At 42.5% G+C, this 26988-nt stretch overlaps 2 protein-coding genes across 3 annotated transcripts; one reads left to right on the top strand and one right to left on the bottom strand.

The window, feature by feature from the left end:
• Positions 1-131: 131 nt before the first annotated feature.
• gtf3c6 (general transcription factor IIIC, polypeptide 6, alpha) lies at positions 132-2517 on the bottom strand. Its single transcript, XM_034233665.1, has 6 exons — positions 2340-2517; positions 1870-1950; positions 1670-1733; positions 1262-1306; positions 1059-1166; positions 132-841 (listed from the first exon to the last, which is right to left on the bottom strand). Exons 1-6 carry the CDS (start codon positions 2361-2363, stop codon positions 714-716), a joined length of 450 nt encoding a protein of 149 aa, XP_034089556.1. The 5' UTR covers positions 2364-2517; the 3' UTR covers positions 132-713.
• A 5584-nt stretch (positions 2518-8101) lies between these two features.
• Positions 8102-26746, top strand: LOC117557704 (zinc finger homeobox protein 3-like). 2 transcript variants are annotated; one of them, XM_034233659.1, is made up of 11 exons: positions 8102-8394; positions 10949-12647; positions 12732-13270; positions 13377-13590; positions 14250-14357; positions 14503-14636; positions 14821-14931; positions 16419-16569; positions 16734-21391; positions 22939-23604; positions 23702-26746. In XM_034233659.1, exons 2-11 carry the CDS (start codon positions 10985-10987, stop codon positions 23816-23818), a joined length of 8361 nt encoding a protein of 2786 aa, XP_034089550.1. In that variant the 5' UTR covers positions 8102-8394; positions 10949-10984; the 3' UTR covers positions 23819-26746. The 2 variants fall into 2 exon arrangements, with proteins under 2 accessions (XP_034089550.1, XP_034089549.1); XM_034233658.1 differs by having other exon boundaries at positions 14500-14636.
• Positions 26747-26988: the final 242 nt, after the last annotated feature.

Here is a 26988-nt window from a genome sequence, read left to right as displayed (position 1 = left end):
TGAAATTGTTGTGCATAAAGACCTTGAAAACTTTTTCCTCATATTATCCTAAAGAAACAAAAAGGCAAACAACATTATCTGCTGTAGAAATTTAATGTAATCCAGAACAAAAAAAACGCAATGAGACCCACTTAAAAAAATAAAAAGCCTTTATTTCTGCTGTCTTTAACTTCGTAAATGAAAAGTCCTAGCAGTGCTGATAAAACATAATTTATCACAAGTCAGACAATATATTCTTACTCTTCCCAGGTATTTGAATGGATACATGGCATATGTTCTACTTAAACATTGCAGCTGATGCAGGTTTATCTCCCTCTGCTGGTTAAACATTCATCATGATCAGTACAAAAAATACTCAATGATATCAGAGAAGCACAATGACAGGACTTCCTGCTGCTGAGCTCAGCTCTTGGGCGACATTTCTCTGACTGCTCTTTCCAAGACCCTTCCTATGTGGAAAGAAAGGAATGTATTCACATCCCTTAAGGTTTCATTTAGCCATATTATGTTTACCCTCATATGTTAAACTTACTTATTTTTAAATTTAGTGAAGAAAAGGTATAACATGTTTCTTGAAAAGCATTGTCAGGCAACAATTGCATTGCACTTCACAGTATTGCCGAACTGTTTGAGTCACCTGGTTCGTCCCTCATATACTCACTAACTTTTTTAACTTGTGTAGGAAGGTCATAATACAGCAAAGAGTCCATATCTCAACCCACTGTTGAGTCTTCCAAATCTGTGTTTTCCATAATGTCTCCTGCCTTTCCATGTTTCTTGGCATGTTCTTCTTGATTTGACTGACATGATGTGTCCATATGTACACCACTATCACCACTTCCTATGGGAATAACACACAGACACATATTCAAGTTCTTCAACAGTGTTATTAATTCTTTTTAAAGACGCATTCTATCGTTGTTGGATCAAGCAAATCCTGAAAACCAGCATAGTATACAAATGTGTGTAACAAAAGACACATAATATTAACTGTATTGTAAGAAATCAATTAAACACAACAGATTTTGCACCATGGTGAGTTTAGCAGTTTGACTAACCTGTGCTGGTTTCACCCTCTTTCTTCTCAACAAGGAATATTCGTTGCATCATCAGTTTCTTGGCGGTGTGGGACATGTACTTGAGCTCTGGACAACTCTCTGCTTTTCCTTGAGACGTGTAGGCATATTGACAAAAAGGAAAATAAATAAGAAGAAAAAACACCAGAAACACAACAATAGACATTGAGAATATGTTGCTTTACCTTTTGGCGGTCCCTCCTCGAACAGCACACAGGTTCCTAAAGCATCTTTGAAAAGCGAAGGATAGCAAGTAAAACATCTGTTTAACATATTTTTGGGAAAAATACATAGCACCACTATAGCTTAAAGGTCACCTATTATGCAATATCCACTTTTTCATGTCTTTTATATATATAAATATGTTTCCCCTCTGTATTAAGAGATTCTGAAAGTTTCAGGAATAAAGATTCGCTCTCTTTTTGTCCTGATCCATTTATATAAAAACCTGTCTGAAATGAGCTGATCAGATTTTGGCCACTTTATGATGTCATAACGATTTTTTTGGCTTGAGTAACCATTAGCCAATAACCAACCAAGGTAACACCCCCCCCCCCCCCCCCCCCCCATATTTTTGCGATGTGTGTTCTTACCTTCATATTCCCCAGCAAACACATATTGTCCAACTTGCATCATGGGCTTGTCACTGTCAATATCCTGGGACACATGGACAAAACATATTGAATGACTGCTGCAGTGACAGTGAGAGACATACACTGATATTGATTTCATGAATGGTGGCCAGGCTTCTTGTCTTTCTTTATAACAAAGCAATAGCATCCGATATACTAACCAGTATCTTGCATGTTCCCCGACACTTGGACAGGAAGTCATTGTTGATGATACCAGAGAGCTCCACCACAACGATCTGCTCCTATATGATAAGACAAATGATAATATGGAAATAAACACAGCGATAGCACTGTCTGCAAATAAAGAGGCTTTGGGTTTTTAAACATCCAAAAGAGTATAGAAGAAAAACATAGTGAACTGAAAATGAATTAATGATTTCAGAGTCCCATTGTTATTGTATTTAGCGTGTGGCTACACGCTAAAAGCCAAACCAATATTGGGAAGTGTTTCCCTAAAACTCCCACTTTTAATGTACACGTTAACCCAATAACTATGGGTGAAATACTATCGTGACTACCAATTTAACATTCAAGCAACATGCTTTATATTTACAGTATATAGCCACATGCAGCTAATGTTTATCACTAGCTGTAAACGATAGGTTTGTTACTCCAGGGGTATTTTTCTTACCTCCTCTTCCCATTCATCTTCCATGTCGAAAGTCCTGAAACCTACGGGAAGGACAGTAAATAATGTAAATAAGTAATTTGGTATATTTCTATGTACAGACGTCTTCCATGCTTATTTAAACATTGAATATTGATTCGACAACTTCCGCGTTTGTACGGTGGCCGGGAAGCTCTCTGTGTTGTCTTCTTCAGGCTCTGCTTCGCATGTTTTCAGTTACGGACAGCGAACAATGAGGGGCGCTGTTGTTCAGTTTTTGTGGCATGTTTTGTTGCAAATCCATTTATTGTGAACTGGAGAAATGGAAATAGAATGAATAACAATTCAATCTCCACCCCTCCCTGCCTACAATCTACCAATCTACCTGATAGGATTTACACTCAATGTAAATAACATTCTACTTTTACATTTGGTTAGATGTAATTGGCCCTTCGTAGTGTATATTTGACAGTCTTCTTTCTTTCACTTTCAATATGTATATATATTTTTTGAAATGTTTATACTTGATGTTTGTTCGGTTTATTTGTTACGCTTTCATTTTTACATTATGTTCAATGCCTTGTTTACATGCTGCTTTGACGGCAAATGTTCCAGAATTGGGATCAATAAAGTACATGTTATCTTTCTCTTACCTACCTACCTACCTACCTACCTACCTACCTACCTATTCATTTTACTCATGGTTTAGTATGACTGGATCTAAATATTGGCTACTTGTAGACACACCCATCTACATCTAAATCTAACATTAATATTACTAATGTTCTCCTGCAGGAGGCCATAGCGGAGGTGATGAGATGAGATGAAACGGGACGATGCTCTTTATGATCCCCAAGGAGAAATGTATCTGTCAAAGGTAGATGCTACAAAACAATAAAACAAGCACACACATCAAACATCTCCAAAATAAAACAAGAAACAGGAGGCCAGATGAGAAACATGAGTGAATCATACTCACAATAATAAAAACAAATATTAAGGAAATATTTTAACTTGTGGGGGCATGAGATTTCTTATGCCAGAAATGTATTTATTGTACACGAGCACATTTTGATTTCTTTGTTACATGGTATGTATCCAGTGCTTGAGCAAATATATTCCTGATAAATAAACATTAAAGACAAACATCTCCAATTCTATAACTACACATGCATTTATATCATTATATTAGCAAGACAAATGTAAAAAAATAAAACCTGAATTTAATGGGCATATAAAAGAAATTCACGTGCTCAAAAGGTTTTGTGATTCATCAACATTGTCTTATCAGATTTTCAAACATGAGGGGTGGGAATTGTACAGTATTTGATTTGTTAACAGCATTACATTTTGGCAAACAACATCATTTTGAATGTTACAATTAAATCAAATGTGATATTGCAGTTTCTGATTAACATGGTTGGAAGGGAGAAAATGGCTGACCAATAGAATAATGAAGCCGATGGGTGGTGCCATGTTCAACTCATTTATCATTCAGTTGTCTTTATTTGTTTTTTACATTTTTGTTTAAAAATGTTTGTCTGGTATAATGGTATATTATTCGGTTCAGGTATTATACTCTGTAGATTTTCAATATAACACTTTTGATATATTTAAAACATAATACGCATTTAATAGTCCTGATTAATTATGGTACATATTGATCCTGAAACAATATATCTCTTTTAGTTTACTATCATCTACAAAGGGGTCAGAGATCAGGGTCAGCTGAGGGGCAACACCCGTGGTGCTGGTTGGGATTCATTACCTCGCTCAGGACCCCTGAAGTGGGGACAGTTTTTCTCACCGAGCGCTTCACTTGAAAGACCATACTGAGCAAAAATGAAAATCAGACCAGTTTTGATTAACTGAAAACATAAAACATTTGAAAAAATGTTTAAGACCAACTATCAACTATACTAGTGGCTTTACATTTTTGCATTGTGTCTGAAAGGCAGTCAATCCTTTTTCACGTAACAGGCCGAAGGAGAGAATTACACTAAACCTGTTTAACTCATGGCACTGGGAGTAGTGTCCTCAGATTTAGGAAATTGAGTCTTGGGAGGATGAGGGGTTCAATACATACATATTTTTATGTTCCTGGTTTTCTGATATTTGCATTTCCTCCTTATGAATTTGGTGGTTACTGCAAAAACATCCTCTTGGTTGAATGCAAAAAAGTGTTAGTGGAATACATGGTTCCTGCACCACCATTTATATGCATAACAAATACTACTAGCACAGTCGTAACTACAAAACACCACAATACTTATTTCCATTAATATTTTTGCCATTACAATTTTTTGCAACGTCCATCCAGGTGCCGTAGAGCAAGGCCGCTAACAATCGTGGAGTTGCTCGGAGGCCGGCCGTATTTGTAAGTACCTGTATAAATGTAAAGCAGGTTGATGCTGAGCGAACCTCACCCTCAGAGGGAGAACAAATATATTTTGAATCAGAATCAGGCAAACCAAATTAAAGGGGGTGCAAACCCCCCCATCTGCCGTCTCCCTCCCCATTTCTGGCCTATCATTTATCTCTGGACCATGGTGGGGTTGTCATGTCGACCAGTCCACAAGTTACTATGACAACGGCTCAAGGGGAAGCACTTGCTGGGGAGGTTATTACCTCCTTGGGGATGTAAGAAGGACAGGGGGAATGTGAGCAGAGACAAAGATAGGGGGACTTATAGACACCAAAAAGGATAAATGAAGGAGGAGGTCAAGTTGGAGTGTGTTAGCTGGGAGTGTGTTTGTGTGTATGGCCTACGATAAAGGTCAGTTTGTATTAAGAATCATCACACAGGACGGGACCAAGTACATCAGAGTTCCCCATTGAAGCTTTGGAGTAGAAAGTTTTCTCCCTGCTGGACGAGGCCTCTCCTGTACATGATGTATCACGCTGCCTGCTCAGTGCCATACCCTGGGGCAGAAAGGGGCGGGGGCACGGGAGGGAGTGACATTAAGGACCCTCCAAGGTGTCAGATGGGTCCCCAGCTTCCCCCACATTTTGTCAAATAAATGTCATAAAGACAAGTTTGGAGTTGGGGAGCTTTTGGCTCTCCCTCTGCCTGGGGGGTATTATGGTGGTTAATTGCCCCATTAGCACTGACAGGGTAAATTGGTGGAAGGGCTAACTATATATTACAGTGAAAACAACAACCCCTGGCATACACCTGAGGGCATGGTGTGTCTTACAGTACGGCCTGTGCAATTTTGAGTGTGCAAAGACGTGTGTTTGTGCGTGTGTGTGTGTGTGTGTGTGTGTGTAACTTGTTAACGTACACTCACATAAGAGGTTTAATATCAGTAAAATATTAGAACTCTATTTTTATCACAACGGAAATGAATTCGCAGAGCCAGTCAGGGGAGCGTCTCCTTTAATATCTGTGCTGGACCTTCTCGAGGCGTATAACCGGGGAGAATGATTATTTTGTGTAAAAATGTGAATTTATGTGATGACTGCCTCAGAGTACTGTGTTTTCCATGTATATGAATTGTAAACTTACTATATGTGACATATTCCTACCATGTGAAGGTAGAATTGAAATCAAATGTGTGATTGGTATTTAAGGGGCCAAAAATGATTAAGCAAAAACAAATGGAAATGTTCAACAAAACTAAGTGATGCAAATTAAAAATGGATGATTTGAATACTTGAATTTGCTCCATAGCCTTTTAGTGTAAATGTGTTGATGATGAAATTGCAGTTTTCCTTTTACGTAAGGGAAGTACACTACATATGTAATTATAGTATTTAAATGTAACCACATGATCCCCATTTTGCTTTAGGTTAAATTATCTTTTTCTTTATATCCTAAACCATAAAAGCACTCCAAACACACGCGCACACACACACACACACACACACACACACCACACACACACACACACACACACACACACACACACACACACACACACACACACACACACACACACACACACACACACACACACACACACACACACACACACACACCACACACACACACACACACACACACACACACACACACACACACACACACACACCTTATATATTGACTAACGTTAAAATGATATCACCATTCACTGTCATTGTCTGCTGCCCATAAAAAGACATATAACTGTCCCTGGTCTAACTGCAGCCATAAGAACAACTGAACAAATCTATGTAGGCGTAAATATACAAAAGAGTCCCTGATTTATGTAAAACCTGCAATCTTCACTTGGTGGCATGAGCCGGACAGACAATCGCTATACACGTTTTCAAATCGTAAAATAATTATTGAATATTCTACAAACGTAGTCCAAATCATTTGGCACTACACTAATGGGCCAATGAATTGATTCTTTACATTTTGAAACCTGCACAAATGCAAGAAATAAAATCAGACGAACATGAACAACCAAATTCAAAATGTCAGTGCTCTCAAAACCAGCACAACGAAATATCATTAATATTCATGTACTATTCCGATATGGCCTTGTAATGCGGTTGTTTCACGCGCCACAGTGAGCTGATAGTAGCCTTTTTGTATCTTATGTCAAAAGACAAAAATATTCCTATTGTTTTCCATATAGCCTTTCACTTTAACCTTCACACCTTTATAACATTATATTTACACAATTCCTAAATGAGGACAATGTGAGATTGAACAATCAAGACCAAATAAAGTAAAATGATACTATTTGATCTTACAAATAAATGCAGTATTCACCTTCTAAAATATGGATGATCGACAGATTGCACATCCAGCGTGAAATTCACAATAGTAGCCTATTATCATGACAATAGACCCGAGTGGCGAGGATGGGACGGCCGGAGCAGGAAAAAACCCAAAGGTCTTCCGTGCTGACGAGCACACCAGTGGACACATCAATTTAGACTTAAATATTTTATTTATTTTTCCAAAGTGAGAACATTAAAACAGCAGACAGCGCCCGAAACCCAGATCTGCAGCCTCAGTTAAAAAAAAACATCAAAGGTGCAATGTCTCATTTCATATTCAAACAGGCGAGCATTGTTATACTTTTATGTTTTACGCATTCTTTTTAAAATCTCTTTGTAAGATGTGAATATGTGTCTGCCATAAACCTTGCAATTGAAGGAAATAAACTTTTTTAAAGCAAGAGTGCTATCATACATACATGTGTATATTTCATTAATATAATGTGATAGGTCTGGAACATTAAACAACACTTTGAGCGTATTTTGTCTTTTTATCAGAACAAAATGTCAATATAATACTTAAATAATAAAACAATCCTCCGGGGCCTTGTAATGTGCTCGATAGTGAATCACCGTGAATGTGTCGCATTTTGTTGCAGATTTCTAGCATCATAATATTCTTCTTAAAGCCTATTGTCTTTTTTTGTCTTAGTTGACTTTTTAACATTATTGTACTTCCTCGTATTTAATCGTGTATTTTGGTGCATCTAGAGATTTTTTTTGCGATATTGTTTTATCTTTGATTTTTTATACCAACTAAGAATTGTCTTAACATCCATCTTAAATGTACCGTATACCTGCAATTTTACAGCGACAATATTATATTTGTAATAAAAAAATAATCGTTCTAGTTGTAAATTCTCGTACTTTTAAAATATTTTTCACTCCTCCTTGTCCTCTTTATGCGTCCTCTGTAGCCTCTCCCCCTCCCTCCCTCCTTCCTTCCTCCCTCTCTCTCGCGGAATCCTATTGATCCAAACCGGCTAATTAGCGGTGTCTGCGCAATTACGCACATGCGCACTGGGCGTAATCTCAGCCATTTTTTGAAGGAAACTAATTAGCAGGAATAAAGAGCCAAGTGTTTTTCCCCCCACAGTGATCAGAACTCATTCTACCTCTGGAGCTCGCACAAACCCCTCCGTCCCCCATCTTCTGTTTACTACAGCCTACATGTAGCTTTAATTACACTGTTGTTTGGTAACAACTTGGACCCCGCTGCTCTCTCTCCCTCTCCCCATTTTTCCTCCTGGCTCCGTACAAACGCAGAGGATCATTCATAAGGAATGAGTGGGCTCTCTATACGATTGTTTTCTGGACTACTACACACTGAGCGTACGGAGCTTTGTACCAGAGCCGCTGAAGAAATGTAAGTCTGCCATTTGTTTACGATATTATAAAGGGACGGGAGGAAGCAACCCGGCGGTGGGGAGGAAGGGGTGTTTGCTTATAGCAGCCTGTAAATCGCACAAATATAGCTTTTGTTGATCTGCTAGTGCATTGAGTCACCTGTTACTGGGGACCGAACGCGATCACTCTTGGTTTCGCTGAATCGGAGTGTGGTACGGTGCGGTCCACTGTAAACAAAGGCTCAAGTAGTCTGCAGGCTGAGTGTTGGTCAGTGACTTGACAACACAGACAGGGGCAGGGAGTAAACTTCAAGTCGCTGCATGTCCCGTATTCTCTATTTGCATGGTACCCAAAATAATGAAAATGTACCTTTAGACTTGAGTATGGCTGTGTTCGGGGTCCTCACGCAGAACAGTTGCATTCAAAACAGCATTTGTCCATGTCCACCTATATTTGTCCAGGGCCTTTAAAGACAAACTAAATGCATTTTCTTAAAGTATAGCCACACAACTCTTCTCTTGGTGTCTTTCTATCTCACCTTCACACCCCTTTCTCTCTATCACACACACACACACACACACACACACACACACACACACACACACACACACACACACACACACACACACACACACACACACACACACACACACACACACACACACACACACACACACACACACACACACACACACACACACACACACACACACACACACACACACACACACACACACACACACACACACACACACACACACACACACACACACACACACACACACACACACACACACACACACACAGCTGTTTGATCAAAATGTTATGTTGCAGAATTGCTTCTATTCAGCCCCAACAACAAATATTTATTTTTTATTAATATTTTCATTATTTAATCTAATTTCAGGTGTTTTGTGTGTACATGCATACTGTAATTTACATTACACAAATCAGTTTGCAGTGCACAACAGGATTTACCTACATTATCACACAGAGATGTACACACACGCACACACACACACACACACACACACACACACTGTTAAATGATGGTTTCCCGCACTTGGGATCAATAGAGAGCCAGGAATGTTTGTATAAATAGTTACATTGCCGATAGACCCAGGTTATTGATTGCAGTGTAAATGAAAATCTTTATCAGATTAGAGGCTGTTTTCAGCTGCTGGCAGTCAGGCTCAGCCCCTCAGCACTATCCGGCGGGACAGTGGACAGCTGCAGTGGGCAAGGGTCTGTGGCCTGTGACATAAACACAGTACATTAAAGCACTATCAGAGTGCCGATATGGCCATATATCTTTAAGGTGCAGAGAGGGGAGAGGAGGTGGCTACAGGAGAGACGGCGAGAGGATGTTTAAGCAGGGGGAGGAGGGGGTGGTTGGTAGAAGGAGAAGGTGAAAGGGTACATTAAGGTCTCTTCTTGATTAAAAAAAGGTCAGTAATGAGATTGTGGGACACACAGAGTGAGAGATGTATCTGTCTCATCTGGCATCCATTTGTCAGCGACAAACAGACAAGGAGAGGCCCGATTTATTAATTTTAGGGAAGACTCCAGTGATGCATGATTGTGTTTATGATTAAAATTCTCTGTCAAACCTCATTGATTCATTTCTTTAATTTTAAATGAATAACATGAATGTTTATGGTCATCTGTGTATGATAAAAACATCATTGCCCTTTGTTAGTTTTATTAAAACTAGTGACTACTTCACTACATTCTTAAAATAGAGAATGATTCAACATTGCTATTCATTTTTTAAAACACACAATCCTTAACTATAAATGCACGATACATAGAATATTAGTCAATTACAAATCACTGTGTAGGATTGTATAGGACATGGGATTTACAGGAGGTGTAACAATGTTAAACACACATGAGAGGAGAAATATAAACAATGCACTGCAACACCATTAAACATTACCTCATAAATTACCACAGATTTTAATCAACATTGTCAACAAAAAAGAACATAAACTCATCCAATTATTTATTGTATTTGGAAACAAATGAGATTATCCAGGTGTTTATTGAATTGTGACCACCCCCTGTGTTTTCACTGCGTGTTAGAAAATGGATTCTACTAAACAGAGATGCCTTTCCTCTCATAATATTTCCGTACCAATGCAAAGCAAATTATGCAGAGACTGATACACTGGCTTTAATAACTGTTCTTTTATCTGCTTTTATCTAAGTGTGGCAATTTAGTAGAAGCCCTTTAGCTCAGAAGCATTCGGTTCTTTATTTAATCCTATCCCCTGAGAAATATCATAGACCTCCTGCGTAGCCCTTACCCGCATTCCTCTACCTAGTTTAGCGCTCAGGCTATTGATTTTCCCATTAAGGGCTAACGCTAACCCCTGAGTAACCAGCCTCTGTATTGCGCACTGTGAAGGCAGTATTGAACAGATGCTATCCAGGGACTGTGATCAATGGCTTCAACTGTTATGCAATATTATTTACATGACTCATGTATTTAATTTTCTCCTCTTTTTTCCCCTTCACTTTTTTCTGTCTCTGTCTATCCTGCTCTCTCTTTCTCTGTATCTGAAACACAGGTGGGGTAGTAATGCCTGGCATCTGTAGCCTCTGGTATGGACAGCGGTGAGGGAGGGGATGGAGGGGGAGGAGAGGAGAGAGATGCTGACCTCAGTCCCCAGGCTTTATCTCTTCCTCTCCTGACCCAAGCGGTCATTCCAGAGCAGGGGTCATCTTCTCATACCTCAGCCATGGCCCCTGCCAAAGAGCCCCTGACCCTGCCTCAGCAGGAGGAGGAGGGCGCAGAGGGGTCCCAGGCTAGAGAAGAGACCCAGGGAGGAGAGCAGAAAGAAGGAGGCCGACTTTCACAGCAGAATGAAGCGTGTCAAAAGCAGGGGATGGAGGAAGATTCCGGGGAGGGAAATTTGTCAGGGCAAATAAAGGAAGAAGGGGAGGTGTGTGTAGGTGTAGAAGAGGCGTCAGTTACAGGGGGCCTCCCAGCAGTCCTTAGCAGCAGAGGGGAAGAGGAGGAGGAAGAGGAGGAGGCCATCTCAAACCAAAGCCAAACCAAATCCAAATGTTCTTTATTACCTCAACAGAGCCAGCACAGCTCTTCTTCCAGCACGGCAAAGGCCAGTGGCAACCACGACAGCAAAATAGCCGCTTCTCCAATGCCCTCCCCCACTCCTTGCACCTCTCCAGAGCCCTCCCCTTTTCTTTCCACCTCTCCAAAGCACTTCACTTCTCCGTCCTCCTCTTCTGCCCTGCTGAGCGAGACAGAGGTAAAAGACATTAAGGGAGATCAGGGCTGGATTTCTGGGTTTCCTCAGAGCTTTAATTCCCAGCAGTCTACTATGGCTTTCCCACTGGCATGCACAGAGCCTGCCAGTCCACCTGCTGAGGATGAGGATGGGTCGGCAGGGGTCCCTCACTCTTCCATTTCCGATAGAGATGGTGCCAAAGCTCCAGAACCAAATGACAGCCAGCTAGACACAGACGTGGATGAAGAGAGAGACAAAGACGAAGAACAGAAAGAAGCTGTCCTTAAAAACCTCAACCAAGACCTCTCTCCTAATTCACTGACCAGTCACATGACCATAATGCACTCACGTAACTCCTGCAAGACGCTGAAATGCCCCAAGTGTAACTGGCACTATAAGTCTCAGCACACACTGCAAGTCCACATGAAAGAGAAACATCCAGAGACGGGAGGCCAGTGTGTGTGTGGCGCCTCCGGGGGAAAGTGTGTGTGTGGCGGTGCAACACGAGGTGTGTGTGGATATTGCACTTCCGGGAAACCCCATCCTCGCTTGGCCCGTGGCGAAACCTACGCCTGTGGCTATAAGCCCTACCGCTGTGAGGTGTGTGACTATGCTACTTCATCGAAAGGCAACCTCAGCATACACATGCAGTCGGATAAACACCTTAATAACGTCCAAAGCGGTGGACTCTCCAACGGTCACATGCAAACTCCTCTCATTACCAACAACAGCAGCTCCTCCGACAGTCACACAGTGGATGAGCCAGCATACAAACCCCCACTCTCTACCCCCACACCTACTCCCCAGCCCACTAAGCTCACACCACCTGCACACACTCACTCTCACGGTAAGCGGTGGCGGTGTGATGTGTGCGACTATGAGACCAGCATTGCCCGCAACCTGCGCATACACACCACCAGCGAGAAACACACACATAATATGCTACGGCTCCAGAGAGGTTACTATCTGTCTCACTGCAGGAGTCTAGCCCCGCAGCTGAAACACCTACAAAACCCAGGTGAGTAATGCATTGCCTGCTGTTATCCAATTAAAACATATTCAATAAATGAAAATTCTCACAGAAGATCTTTCTGTTTCCTAGGTGCCGAGCTGTCCTTAAACATGCGACTGACCAGTCAACAAGTCGCAGATCAGCCAGTCGCCCTCGGGTCTACACTGACCCCTTCTCCCTCCCCCTCCCCCTCTCCCCCTCCAGTCTCATCTATGTCCCCCACTGAACCCCTCTCCCAGGGTGTGTTTCAATGCCTTGTCTGCTCCTGCTTTTCGTCCGACAGCTTAGAGTCTGTGGAGCAGCACCTGAACGCCCCTCGCTCCCTGCCCCAGTCTGAGTGGTGCTCCCTCGTTGCTGGAGGCTGCCACTGCAGGCTGTGCGGCTACACCACCCCGCTGAGGGCTAACTTCTCCTTGCACTGTCAGACTGACAGACACCGCACCCGGTACCAGCTGGCTGCTCACCTACAGGAGGGAGCGGACAGGGGTCAGGAGGGGGCTGCCCTTATTGCTAAGGGCAACCCAGTCCAGCTGAGGTGCAACCTGTGTGACTACGTGACCAGCAGTTTTGACAAGCTACGAGGACATTCCCTCAATTCACACCATGAGGCCAGTGTCCGGGTTTACCGAGTCAGTACACGCTCATTAAAACTCAAGCATTTGAAACAAATTCCATTAATTTATAAAATGTTCAATAATAATCTTTTTTTTCTCCTGTCTACTTCATTACGTTTAGTTTCTGATGCAGTATGATGGAGAGGTTGATGGAGGTTCGTGGCTGTTCCATTGTCTTTTATGCAACCACTCCTCCTCTTCTAAACTCCAAGTACTGAAACACAGTCAAACCCCAATCCATCAGCAGAGGGAAGGGCTACTACAGCTGCAGCCATTAGGCGGGGAGGAGCTGGCAGCCATTTTTACCATCAGGAAAAGACCTGATGGTGTTACAGGTGAGAATATGAAACGTTTGGCTGTATTAGATTTCATGTTGCATGTGCTGTTGCTGACATCAGTGAGCAGACAGGGGATTAAGATGAAAAGAGGGAGAACATGTAATGGCTGTTGCTGAGATATTGATCAAGTAAATTGATTTGTCGATACACATCCTTGTTATATCCCCAATAACCCCTGACAACAGCTAACTAGCACCTGCTAATCAATGGACCAATACAAATCCCCTGGATAAGAATGGGGGAGGTGGGGGCTGGTCACCAGTCTGTGGTCTGTTAAAGAGACACTGAATTTACATTATCTGGAGCAACTGAACTGCTGGCACAAGCTCTAAAATTAGTAGTTCAACACTTAAGCTTTTAATTAAATATATTCTGTGATTTGTCTATGTGCAAATTAAGACTTATCGAGGTGAACTGATGTGTTGTAAGTCCATATTACCTCTACTCCACCTCAGAGGAGAATCTAATGGAGAATCAATACTTGATCAATAGCGTATGGAGGAAAGTAAGACGGATGAAGTGTGGTCCAAACACTTCAGCCTTTTTGAAGGATTCTATCTAAAGGATAATACAAACAATGGGCATGATAATTTGTGAATATATTGTTTGAGGCACAATGTTTTTGTAGCATAATTATTTGTCATTTACCCTCCCAGGAGAGCTCAGTGATGATTTGGACATTTCCAGTGAGATCACCACTGGCCCTTTGGACACAACCAAAGACAGTTATACCTTGGAGGCGAAGCAGATTTCTGAGGAGACAGGTGAGGCCGCGTTATACATGCATTACAATTCATTACAATTCATCACAACATACAACATATCAAATGATAGCATGATGCTTGTATGTTACATACATTGTAAATATCAATCTGTTAACGTGGTCATTTTACATTTGAATTGAAGTAGAAACCAGGGAGGAGGAAAGAGAGAAGCGGGAGTCACTGCTCTCAGTCAAGCGTCCAGCCTCTGGATGCGAGGAAATGGAAAACTCAATATTAACCAAACGCCCAAGAATACACCAGCAAAATCCGAACCAGCAGGTGAGCAGCTGACACACATTTTAATAATGTAAGCATGTCTACGTGTCCACAAATGTAACAACCAAAAAAAACATGCTGTTTTTGTGTAATTCCAAGAACCCATGCACTCTTTCAGTTGTCCAGTTCAACGATATTTAAACCATTTTTCTCACTTCTCTTTCTTCTCGTCTCCCAACTCTTTTAGACTGTCCAGTGCCCTTTGTGCCAGGTGAAAATCCCCCACACTCACATCCGACAGCATCTCTCACATGTGCACAGTGTGGCGCAGGACTGTGTAGACAAGCTCATCAGCGCAGTAAGTGTATGCAAGTGTGTATTTGTTGTATTTGCGTTTGTCAGGAAGCAAAAGAAAACGAGAAGCGTTGGGGGATGGGGGAGAGTGAAATGTAGGGAGACAATTCCATTAAGAAGGCACCAGAGAGCAAGGCAGCGCTTTTTTTAATGCATGTTTAAGTAGCTCCCCGCTATCATCTTTGATGCAGCCGTGCATTTTGTGTGTATGTGTATGTGCGACTTTTAAAGTGGAAGAGAGAGGGTCTGACTGAGTGAGTGAGGGGAAAGCCAGTCTTTCTATAATGCATGTTTAAGTAGCCCTCTATTACCAGAAGTGCAGTCAAGCTAAAAAGGGGCCCCCATGCTTTTTACTGTGTCTCTCCAACTAACAAAGACTGGTCATCTATCCACATCACCATCCTCCATCTCCCTGGCCCGTATGCTAAGTGGCCTTTGTCTCTTGCGCTCTTCGCCTCCACTTGACTGACTGCTTTTCACCCTTTCTCCCCTCTGCTGTCCCTACCTCCCCCCTCCAGCTACTCCTATCATTCCTATTCAGCAATCTCTGTCCCTGCCCCTCCCTTTCTGTCTCTCCCAAGCTCGCTCTCAATTTCTTATGCGTTACCCCTCCCTTGCTCACTCTCTCTCTGAAGCAGTTTTTTTTGTTCATTGCCCCATACTTTCTCCCTCCCCTCTCCGTGCTCTCTCTCTTTTTCATATTCTACCCCCCCACCATCGTCCTCCCTCCTTCCCCTCCCTCACTCTCTCTGATAGTAATTGAGGTTCATTAATTCAGACTGAGGTGATGATGGCCATTATGTACCTTGCTTTCCAATTACGCTCTCTAGATTAAGCCTGACCTTCAGTTCTCTCTGCAGTGTGTGTGTGTGTGTGTGTGTGTGGTTGTTCTTCTCTTTCTATCATATGAAGCTGTTAAGCAGAGAAAACTCTTGTCATGTAAATCTCATCTTTTGCTGTCCATCCTTTCCTAAGGGTAGCTAGCTGTTCGCATAGATATAGTATTTTTCTCTCAGTGCTCGAAGCTGTGGAGATGGAGGTTTTCTATATGAAGAATGATTTAAAATAAATTCATTATTCAGCTCAGTAAAGTTTTATTAAACCCTTGGGGCATGTTGGAGGGTTTCATAGGAGCTGAAGGGCAGACCCACATATCTCAGCCATATACACTTATTACCAAATTGATGGGACTTTCTGTCTCTACTGCTGTGCAGGCAGGTGCAAGATGTAACAATACACTTACAGATTCACACTTTAATGTTTTATGATATTAGGACAGGGTGTGGAGGCACTCATGTTTATACATCTTGATATTTGCTTGCTATTATGCTCTACAATTAAATGTTTTATTCATAATGTTGGATTAAGAAAATATGCTAATACCCAATTTTTCTTTCAGTCTGAAAGTTAAAATAACACTTAGTGTTACTAGAAATACCCCCCCCAAAAAAAAGTTAAAATCAAAATTGACAGGCTTTTTTCCCCTTGCAGGTCACACAGTCTACGGAACAACCACAGGCTCAGGTGCAGATGGAACCAGAGAAAGATGATAGTCAGAAAATTAAAAACACCAAGAATAACAATGCAAATTGTTCCCAAACTGCTGATTCCTTTATCTCAGATGATTTACAGAAAAACAAAGGTTGGTATAAATTGCATTATAAATCTGACCATAAGTTAGATATTACTTAAGGAGTCGTGAATTCCAAATTATTTCATGTTAATTTGTGGAAAACATGTTTTCTTGGCATTTTTTAAAATTGTATTTGTACTATTACCATTTACCATTTTATATGCATTTTTCAGGCATTTCAGTGGAAAACACTGAGGGAGATGTAGCCGCACCCAAAGATGTCACAGCTCTACTCACCCCACCCTTAGAAGATAACACCACTCACCCTTCCAATAGCAGACTGGCTTCTCAGTCCCCAACTCAGACCCCCCCCTCCTCCCCGCCCATGTCCCCGCCTGGCGACACCCCTCCTCTTTCTGATCGCCATGGTTACCGGTTCCGTTGCAGCAGGTGCAGCCTGGCGTTCCCCACTCAGGAGAAGCTCCAGCTGCACTGGCAGTACCATGCCATGAGGGCGGCGACAGAGTGCCCCCTCTGTTCTAGACAATGCCGAAGTCAGGAGGCCCTGCAGAGACACATGCAGAACACACACTCACAGCTTGGGTCACAAGGGCCGAATACACTCTTACCAACTCACACTGCTCAATACATGGAGCACAATAAGAGTTCAGTCCTACAACATTTAAGTTTATCCCCTCAAGTGGGTGAAGAAGCAGGAGAGGCTGAGGATGAAGAGATAGAGGAAGAGGCACTAGGCATGGAAGTAAAGGAGGAACAAAAAGAAGAAGTACAATTTAAAGAGAAGGCAATAATTGGTGAAGTTGATGGAGATGAGGAGGATGTAACTGAGCCAGAGAAAGGGCCACATGAGGAGATCATTTCAGAACCTAATTCCAGCTCTCTTTTCAAAAGGAGCTCTAACCCCACAATGGACCGCTATCTGGATCCAACCAGACCCTATAAATGCACAATATGCTCTGAATCTTTTACCCAGAAAACCATTCTTTTGGTCCACTATAACTCTGTGTCCCATCTCCACCGAGCCAGACGAGCCCTGCAGGACTCTGGCACAGGTGTTGCTGCCCCTGAGGCGCCCCGTGGCCCAGATCCTAGGCCCCACCGCTGCAGACTGTGTGGAGTTGGCTATAGCCAGAGCTCTACACTGGACATACATCTTCGCTCTGTCCTTCATCAAACTAGGGCTCGTGCTGCCAAGAACTCAGCTCCACAGACCCCAGCATCTACTGTAGCTTCTTCAGTGTCAGTGTCTACTACTGTAACCCAAGCTGCTACCACCAGAGAAGAAACATCCAAGCCTTTTACCAAACGGGCAGACGTTGTGGGCTCTTCAACCTCCTTACTATTAGGCCCTGGCTTAGCAGCCGATGCCAATCAAACCCGTTTAAAAACACCTGACAGCCGGCAGGCTAAAAAGAGAGTAGCTGAACTTATAGCATCAAGAAACCAGCTAATGCTAATACAACAGCAACAGTTAGCCCAGGCTCAGGCACAGGCTCAAGTTCAGTTACAACAACACACAGCTCTGCTCCAGTCTCAACTGATGCAGCAACTTCCATTTGGGACAGAGAATCTTCTTAAACAACACTTTTCTCTGGCACCAGACAGCTTGCTCTCTCTGCAGCAGCAACTTATTTTGCCCTTTTACTTATCTGGAGACATGCATCTTAATGCAGAGTTAAATGCTAAAAGCCTAGAACTTAGTCAGCTAGTATGTGCCAACTCCATACCAAAAGAACAGATAAAGGCAGAAATAAAAAGGGAGTTCCAACATCAAATAGAAGAAAAACCAACCCAGACACAAAGTTCAAACTCAGTTGTAAGCCAACTTATGGATCATGTGCAGTGTGAAGCCAACAACCATTCAGGAAGAGAACAGAGCAATTTTAGTTTTGAGGGAGAAAAAGAAGAAAGGCCTGGTCCTACTGTCAAAAATGAAAGTCAGAAGGATGAAACAGATTCTTCTGCGTTTAATGATCATGGATTGCAGTGTCCTCCTCCCAGAGTCCCCTACGCTGCTGTGAATGGGGAGCCTCTTCGAGCCCTGCTGCAGAGTTATGGACATGAGTTGGCCCTGCAATATATACAAAGCAGACACAGACACCAGCCGCAGATATCAACTCATGTGATCCCAGAACAGGACTGCTTTGATATCAACAAGATGGAGGCATATTCAGATGAACAAAGAGTTAAGTTATGTGGACTACAGAATGAAAAGATTGAAAGCTCTAACAAGAGTCACAAAGAAGCAGAGGGCAATAAAGAGACAGAAAGTTTGCCACAAGAGAAAAATGTGAAATATGAAGAAGCCCCCAAAAAAGAGAAAGCCTGTTGTGGAAAAGGGGAAAAGTGTACAGACTGTGGCAAGTTTTTTTCAGATGCCTTGATTTTAAAAAGCCACAGGGAGTACATTCATAGGATGCTGATTCCAACACCTGCACTGGAGAGGTTTTCTAGAGAATACAGGCTTCAGTATGACCAGATGTACCCTCTTACACAGCCTACATTTGGGGAGAATTCAACTAATTTAGCTACAGACACAGTAACATCCTCAGAACCAGAACCAGATACCGCAGCAGAACCAGTTATGCCTCGAGTTAAAAGCATGTCACCCTCCCCTGTACCTTCATTTTCAGATCCCATAACCAAAACATTTCCTCAAGCTACAGACCTAACACCTAAAGGCCCAACACCTTCCCCTCCTCTATTTCCTTCTCAACCTCAACCATTTCCAAAACAAGATGCATCCATAACATCTGCGACAGCTACTTCTGAAACCACATCCACAGCAAATTCAATGCCTCTTACCTTACCTACAATGCAAATGCTTCCTCTTTCCTTGCCTCAGCTTCCAATGCTTTCCCTACCCCACATTCCTTTTCCCATGGATCTCCTGCCTTCAGTTATGATGCAGTCTGCAGGTTTCCAGTCCCAGCAGTGGTTAGACTCAAGTGTGAACCCTGAGTTTGCGAAACTCTTCCAATCTCAGCTCAACCAAGCACTGCTAGGGCAGCAGCAACAGCTCAGCCCTTCTTTGCAAGGTCAGCTAACACAATTCAACTCTGCACTGCTGGGTCAACCATCTCAACCAAGCCCCCTCCAAACAGGACAGCAACCCCAAGTCAGCCCATCAACACTCGAACAACAGGGTAAGCGAACACGAACCCGTATCTCTGAGGATCAACTGATTGTTCTGAGGAAACACTTTGATATTAACACCCTCCCTAGTGATGAAGAGATCAACAAAATGTCTGCTCTGTCAGGATTGGCGAATAAAGTCATAAAACATTGGTTTCGTAACACCTTATTTAAAGAGCGCCAGCGAGACAAGGATTCCCCGTACAATTTTAACAACCCACCAACCACAGCACTGGAGGAGACGAGAGAGGTAGCACAAGACAAGGCTCTGTCACTTTCCCCATGTTCACTGTCCCCAGCCCTTCCAACCAATACCTCCCAAGAGCCCCAGACCACAGACCAAGAGAGAGTAGAGTTTCATAGGGGCCGACGCTCTTCAAGAACCCGCTTTACGGAGCAACAGCTGGAGACCCTGCAGGGGGTGTTTGAGGCAACCCCCTACCCCAGAGAGGAAGAATATGACAGGTTATCTACTTTGTTGTCCCTCCCTAACAGAATCATTGTTGTATGGTTCCAAAATGCAAGGCAGAGAGCCCGCAAACATCAAGACAGGGGGACAGAAGATCGTTTAGAGGGGAACAACCAGCTTGACAACCTTCACAGACAGAGAAATGGCAGCTCCAAGAATGATGATGATGAAAACAGCTGTGAAGGACAAAGTGAATCTCACAATGACAATTCCATGGATCTGACCTATGAGTATTATACCAACCCTGACTCACCTGCCCTTGATTCATCCTCTCACTGCACAGAAAGTGACAATTTAACAGCCAAAGGTGAACCAATGCCTGTTAATAGGAAACAAGAAGATAAAACAATATATTTCCAGGCTAGCAAGAGCTCACCTCTTTCGCAAACTCAAAATGAAATTTCAGATGCAGACATCCAACGTAAAGAAACGGTCCAAATGATGAAAACAGGGTCCTCTCCACAACCTGAGCTCAAACTGCAACCAGCAACTATTTCAGAAGCCCCCCAGCCTTGCTCTTCCTCCTCTTCACAAACAATGGTTTCCTCCATTGAATCCACAGCTCGTTCCAGCCAGATGCAGACACACAGCCCTTCTTCTGATCAAGCTGTTGAAAAGCCAGCTGATACACCACCTAGTTTTCCTGCTTCTCCAGAATCTGAAGATGCCTCCTCTGCTCCATCCACTGAAACTCAGCTAAACAACCAGATCCAACCACAACCCCAGTTCCAGTGCAGCCTCTGCCCAGTGACCTTGCCCTCCATCCAACTTTGGCAGGAGCATCAGACCAGGCACCTCCTGGCAGCTCAGTCCCAGGTCCAATTTCTCCACTCTGGATTTTCAGAACGAACCATGCCTTACATGATGCTACACCCTAACTCTACCCTGATGGCCAGCCAAATGCTTTCTGGTGCTATGTCCCAGATGCATCCTAATCCCACACATCCCATGATTTCCCACCTAAACAGCTTACAAATTCAAAACACACTCTCTGATCACTCCAGTAACCCCCTTACCAGCCTTTCTCAGAGTTCCCTGTCACCCATGAAACAAAGTTCAAAGCTTTTGTCAGAGACTAGTTTTGAAAGCCAAAGGAGTAGTAGAGAGATTGAGGAGGATCACCGAAGGGATAAGCGCCAGAGGACCACCATCACCCCTGAACAGCTTGAAGTGTTGTATCAGCGCTACAGCATGGACTCAAACCCAACAAGAGGAGTCCTGGAAGGCATTGCACGAGAAGTAGGCCTTGCAAGACGTGTGGTTCAGGTATTTTATGGATTTTCTTTTTGTTTAAACTAGGGCTGTCAAACGATTACAAATTTTAATCAGATTAATCACAGTTTAAAAATGAATTAATCATGATTAATCACCATTCGAACTATGTCCAAAATATGCCATTTATTTATGTATATTGTTGTGGGAATGGAAAGATAAATGTTTATTATAACATTTTTCTGCGTGTCAAAATTAAAGACAGCCCACCCACCTATCAATCATCAAACCGTGGGGTCTTAATTCATTACACGTATCAACGGGGGAGTACTTCAGGAAAGTCGACAGGGGGGCGGCGGCGGCGGCTAGTGGAGTACTTCGTGACCACAGAGTGTGAACGTTGTGATCAGCTGTTTTAGCGCAGTTCTCCAGTGAAGGGGGGGGGGGGGGGGAGGAGTCTCCCTCCGCAGCCGCTTGGCGTAGTTTTGGTACAATTCCGTTGTACAGACCGACGTTAACAGCAGCCCTGTCTGTGCACACGGAGACCGACTCTGTCGTCCGGTGATCTAACCGCCTTCTGGAAAAGCTTCACAAGTACGTCGGTACGCAAATGCGCTTTGTGACACAAGTGACGGTACGCATTTCAGATTACGCACATAACCTGCGTACCAGTTATGTGTTACCTGTACTACAGCAAAAGTATTCTCCGTCGGGACTTCCTGCAACAACACCACGCCGTTATCTTGATTCTGATTGTCCAGAAGACATTATCAAAGATGTTCTATTGAGAAGACGATCACTACGTGACAAAAGTTTTCAAAACCGTTTCTGGTCTTCGATATTTCCAGACAAGTGGCTACTGAAATCAATCTTACTAACTGCTGTCTGTGCAATTTACTCCGCGCGAGTTGGCAGACTTTATTTTGCTTACTTTAACATCATTTTTCATGGTGGGGCTAAGCAATTTCTTGGTATGGGTGTAGCCTACCCCAGCCATACCCTGGCGCTGCCACTGGTGGCACGTATGGGGCGGGCCATGCGTTAAATGCGTTAAATATTTTAACGCAATTAATTAAAAAAATTAATTACCGCCGTTAACGCGATAATTTTGACAGCATTAGTTTAAACATGTGCACATTTGTATTAGGGAAATGCAAGGCATAAACAATTACTTAAAGGTGGGGTGTGTCATTTATTTCAGAAACACTTTTTGTTATATTCCATGGAATGCTGTTAACATCCCGATAGCAATGAATATATGAAATGCTTTGACAATAAATACATACAAATGTTTAATCTGTGGAAGCCGTAGCGCTGTAAAAAGCACGACCAATCATTTTAGCCGGCCCGGCTAAAGTAACTGGATGGCCTACCTGCCTGTCAGCCTTCCATCTGTGCACAGACTTATCTCGTGCCCTCATTGGTCGTGTGCACGTTCGTGTGTGTTGGAGGAGGGGCTCTGTAAGGAAGTGGCAGATTTTTTCCGGCTGTGTATTTTCAAATTCTAGCGCACTCGAGCTGGTTTCTCCATTCTTACCTACCCCACCTTTAATGTTTGAGTCTATATTGAATTTTAAAACATGCTTAACTCTTCTTTACAGGTGTGGTTTCAGAATACACGAGCCAGGGAAAGAAAAGGACAGTTCCGATCAATGGGGCCAGGATCCAGCTTCAGCTTGGGCTTGAACCACCTGCGCTGTCCATTCTGCAGGGCTCTGTTCAAGGTAAAGAGTGCTCTGGATGCCCATATGAGGTCACGCCACTGGGCCGAGGCTGAAAGAGCCGGATACAACTTATCAATGAGTAATGGATCCAATGGGCAGACTGGGATGGCCTTGTCATCTATCATGGATAGACCAGGTCCATCTATTAGGTCCAACCTTATCCCAAACCAGGGCTATGGCATCATGAACAAAGAGTTGTCTATGAAGCTTCCGATGACTTCTTTGTCTTCAACCACTGATCTGAACAACCCTGAGGAGGAGGATGAATATGAAGAGGACGACGATGAGTACCCATGTGATGAAGGTTCCAGTACGGCTGATCAAGGGTCTCCTAGTCCGGAGGGATCTGGGGGTCCCAGCTCAGATTGGGGTGAAATGCAAAGTCTGCAACAGCACCAACACCAGCAGCAGCGACAGAGGACACAGATGAGCCACTTCCAAGTACTCCAGCTCCGAGACTTCTATAGGAGCCACCGAACCCCCAACCGACATGAGTGTGAAAGACTGGGCCAGGAGTTGGGACTGCCTCACAGAGTGGTGCAGGTAAATGATTCAAATAATTATTAATGATAAAATGCAGTTTAATAACAATTAATTTAATGGGAAATAGCTAATTTATTTATACATATCTTTTCTGCAGGTGTGGTTCCAGAACGCCAGAGCTAAGGAGAAAAGGGCCAGAAGTCTGAGCTCTGACTCTGCAGAGAGGGAGCAGGCCGAGCTGTCCGCAGGCGTGGGGGAGAGAGACAGAGCTTAGAGAGGCTGACTACGGCCCCTTTGCTTCGATCTACTACATCCTCCTCAAAACCCCTTCTGCAAGTCAACCTCTAAACATACCCTGTCCACGTTGCTGCCAAACCTGTATCCTAAACACCCCAAAGATGCCGAGCCACAGTGGCCCAAAGAGAAACTCTCAACTGAAAGCAGGAGAGAGCCCAAACCAAGTCTTCTGTACCACAGCTTTCCCCTTTTCATATTATTCCTAAACTCTTTCCTGGTCTGTCCTTTCTTGTTGAAAAGAATTCCTCTCCCTATTCCGTCAAACACCTTACTACAACCAAACAACCACCTTGATAAAAACCAACCAGATGCCACAGAGGCCAAAGAGCATTCTCCAAGTATGTGACCTCACTGCCCAGCTAGACCTGCAGTCTACCTCTCAGTCTGCATGACAGACTCACAGTGGGCCCTCCACCAGACAGTGCTAGATGACTAGCTGTGTAGCATGTAGTGCCAGTCTGTAAGAGGCTGGATAAGAAATTGTCAAAGAGATTTTAGTGTAAATAGAGCGCTCCAAAAGATAAACTTGAAGGAAAACAAAGCAGTTAACAGTGGAAGATGATGAAGATGATAACAAAAAAAACAACGGAAAAATATCCTTGAAGTAGACGGAGGTATTCGCAAAGAGCTTTTGTAAAGACTGACTCAGATTCCAAAGCTCGTAACCAAAATTTTACATGTCTGTGGATTTAGTTTCAACACGTTTGTTTTCAATAGCAAACTGCAGAGCTGACGTCTGTACGGTGAATGGGTGAGATCTCCAGCTGGCAAAAGTGAGCCGATAACCAATAGACTGATACGGTGCCAAAATGCAGCTTCACCCACCACAAGCCAATGATAAGTCTTCTGTTGTACATGTATACCTTGTATGTTCCTTTAGTGGATAACAGCCCAAATAGCACAGAACTTAAAGGCCAGTTTGTCCTGAACGGGGCAAACTATTTTTTATAGCACTCAACCATTATACTGTATATGAAAACTTTAACCAAACTCAAATTTACATTGTGTGTGTTTAGTAATAGTTTCTTAATATAAATCTTATTGATTGAGATAAACTGTCTTGCATCGATATAATAGTGTCATGATTATGAAAAGATTATGACAGCTTTGATATGTTCAGGCAAGGTGACTTACTGCCTTTCCGTATTTGAATATACCAATGGCTGACCAATGTTATGTGATTAATGTAAAGCTTTCTATGCTCAGGTCAACAGCTCAACATGGTTCTCCTTCAACTATGATCTTAATACTGTACTTTTCAGTTTTTGAAACAGGAAAGGCATGGTTTAACCTTGGACTAAGTATTAAAAAAATATCTACAAAACATCTGTATTTCAAAGATCTGAGCTTTTCACCTCTGAGTAATAGATTGTTACAAAAACCTTATTGAAACTAAAGTGTTTAATGGTGTGAGGGGTAAATGTACAGTATTTAGCTTTTGTATGGTTGACTCAAGACTTCATTGGATGATTGAGACATAGCTCCCCTTTCCACTTACAGATAGGGAGCTAATGCGCAAAGCTGAGAAAACTTTGGATGTTATTGATGTTATTTTTGTACACTTAATTTATTTTCCCTCTTTCTCCCTACCTACTTTCCTATTTTGCTCTACCTTTATTCCTGTGTTCATTTGCAACCAGTCCTTATTCTAACTGTAATAATGATAATATAACAATAATAGCTAAACAATAATTAATGCTTTAAGACAAAAATCCAAAGACGTGATAATACTTTAACCATATGACCTACAAAAATAAGCGCTACTGTTTACTTGACGATGTATTGCTGTTTTTAAAGATGGAAGGAGTCCCTATATCTAAGCTACTGTTTTCTGCCTCTCATAAGCACACTGGAGACTGTAACCAAAACCCCAAACTAGAGCCATGGCAGTCTGTAATATAGCGGTTAAAGAGTTTGACTTCTCTTGAGAAATGTTGCAGTTTATTTTTCTTTCTTTTTTTAACATAGTGTTGAACTTCAGCCCTTAAGGATGTCCAGTTTGCTGCTAATGTACTGTAGTTTCTAATGATACTGTAGAAAGATGCATGCTCTGATCGCTTTACCACTAGGCTTTAATGACTACAAACTGTAATGATACCTGTGATGCTGTTGATAAACTGCTCCTCTGTTATTCTGTTTTAAAACAAAGAGATATGTGGGGCTCAATTCCATCAGGTTTGTGTTTTCAGTATCATATTAATTACTCCTACTCAAAGGATAAAAATGGCTTTCCTAATACCAGAAATATTTTTTCAAGCTTCCAGTTTTAAAGAAACCTGCTTAGGGCATTAGCTTCTCAATACTTATGGAGATACTGTAAGCTATTTGAAGGAGTTCAGCCCCAGACCTTCCACTGGTAAGGTGTCAGTCTTTCTGTGTTGTAATGTCTCTAGTCCATTTGTCCAGCTAAAACAGCTTTGCTGAACTTAGACTGACATCGCAGCCAATTTTCCAAAGGATGTACACTTACTAACTCTGTCATGTTTTGTTCTTAAACTAACCAATGTTTACGACAATACCAATGAGCTTTCTTCTGTACAGAAATGTGCATTCCAAATACCACAAAGGCAGTTTTTTGTATACTGATTATTTCAATTTAATTTCTGTTGTATTCTCTTGATCTTAGTGACTGTAAGATGTACATATTGGGGTCCTCTATGGTGAAGGGACTCTGTTAACCTTACTGTAGGTAAAACTATTCTTTTCATTTTTTTTCTGGATATGTTGTTGCCATAGTGATGACCAAAAAGATACCTGTGATGTGCACCTGTCCTTATGTCCTGCTCCAGTGGTTTAGTATGTCTCTATACTCTCCTTTCCCAAGTTCTCCCCTACTGGTGTGTGTTTCTCTTCCTTTCCCTTCCCATACTCCACTGAGCTAAATAAAGTCTGCTTTGGTGCATGCTCTTGTCTCATCCCTGTGTTTTAACCGAGAGAAGCCATTTTGTGAACGTTGTGGTATGCAAGGACGTTATAAGTGTATCGTACTCCAGGTTGTATATTCCACGTCGGTGTGTCTGGCTGGAAGGCTTTTGATGTGCAAACCGTGTGTGTGTGTATAACACAGCAGTGTGTGGAAGGCGTTTGGTGAATGGAGCCATGACCTCTGGGGTCACTTCATTAATTACATCTGTGACATTCAGCCAG

This window comes from Gymnodraco acuticeps, unplaced genomic scaffold (genome assembly GCF_902827175.1).
Source record: "Gymnodraco acuticeps unplaced genomic scaffold, fGymAcu1.1, whole genome shotgun sequence".
NCBI classification, from domain to species: Eukaryota; Metazoa; Chordata; class Actinopteri; order Perciformes; family Bathydraconidae; genus Gymnodraco; species Gymnodraco acuticeps.
The sequence above is the reverse complement of the archived record's forward strand: the minus strand, read 5'-3'. Positions and strand labels throughout refer to the sequence as shown.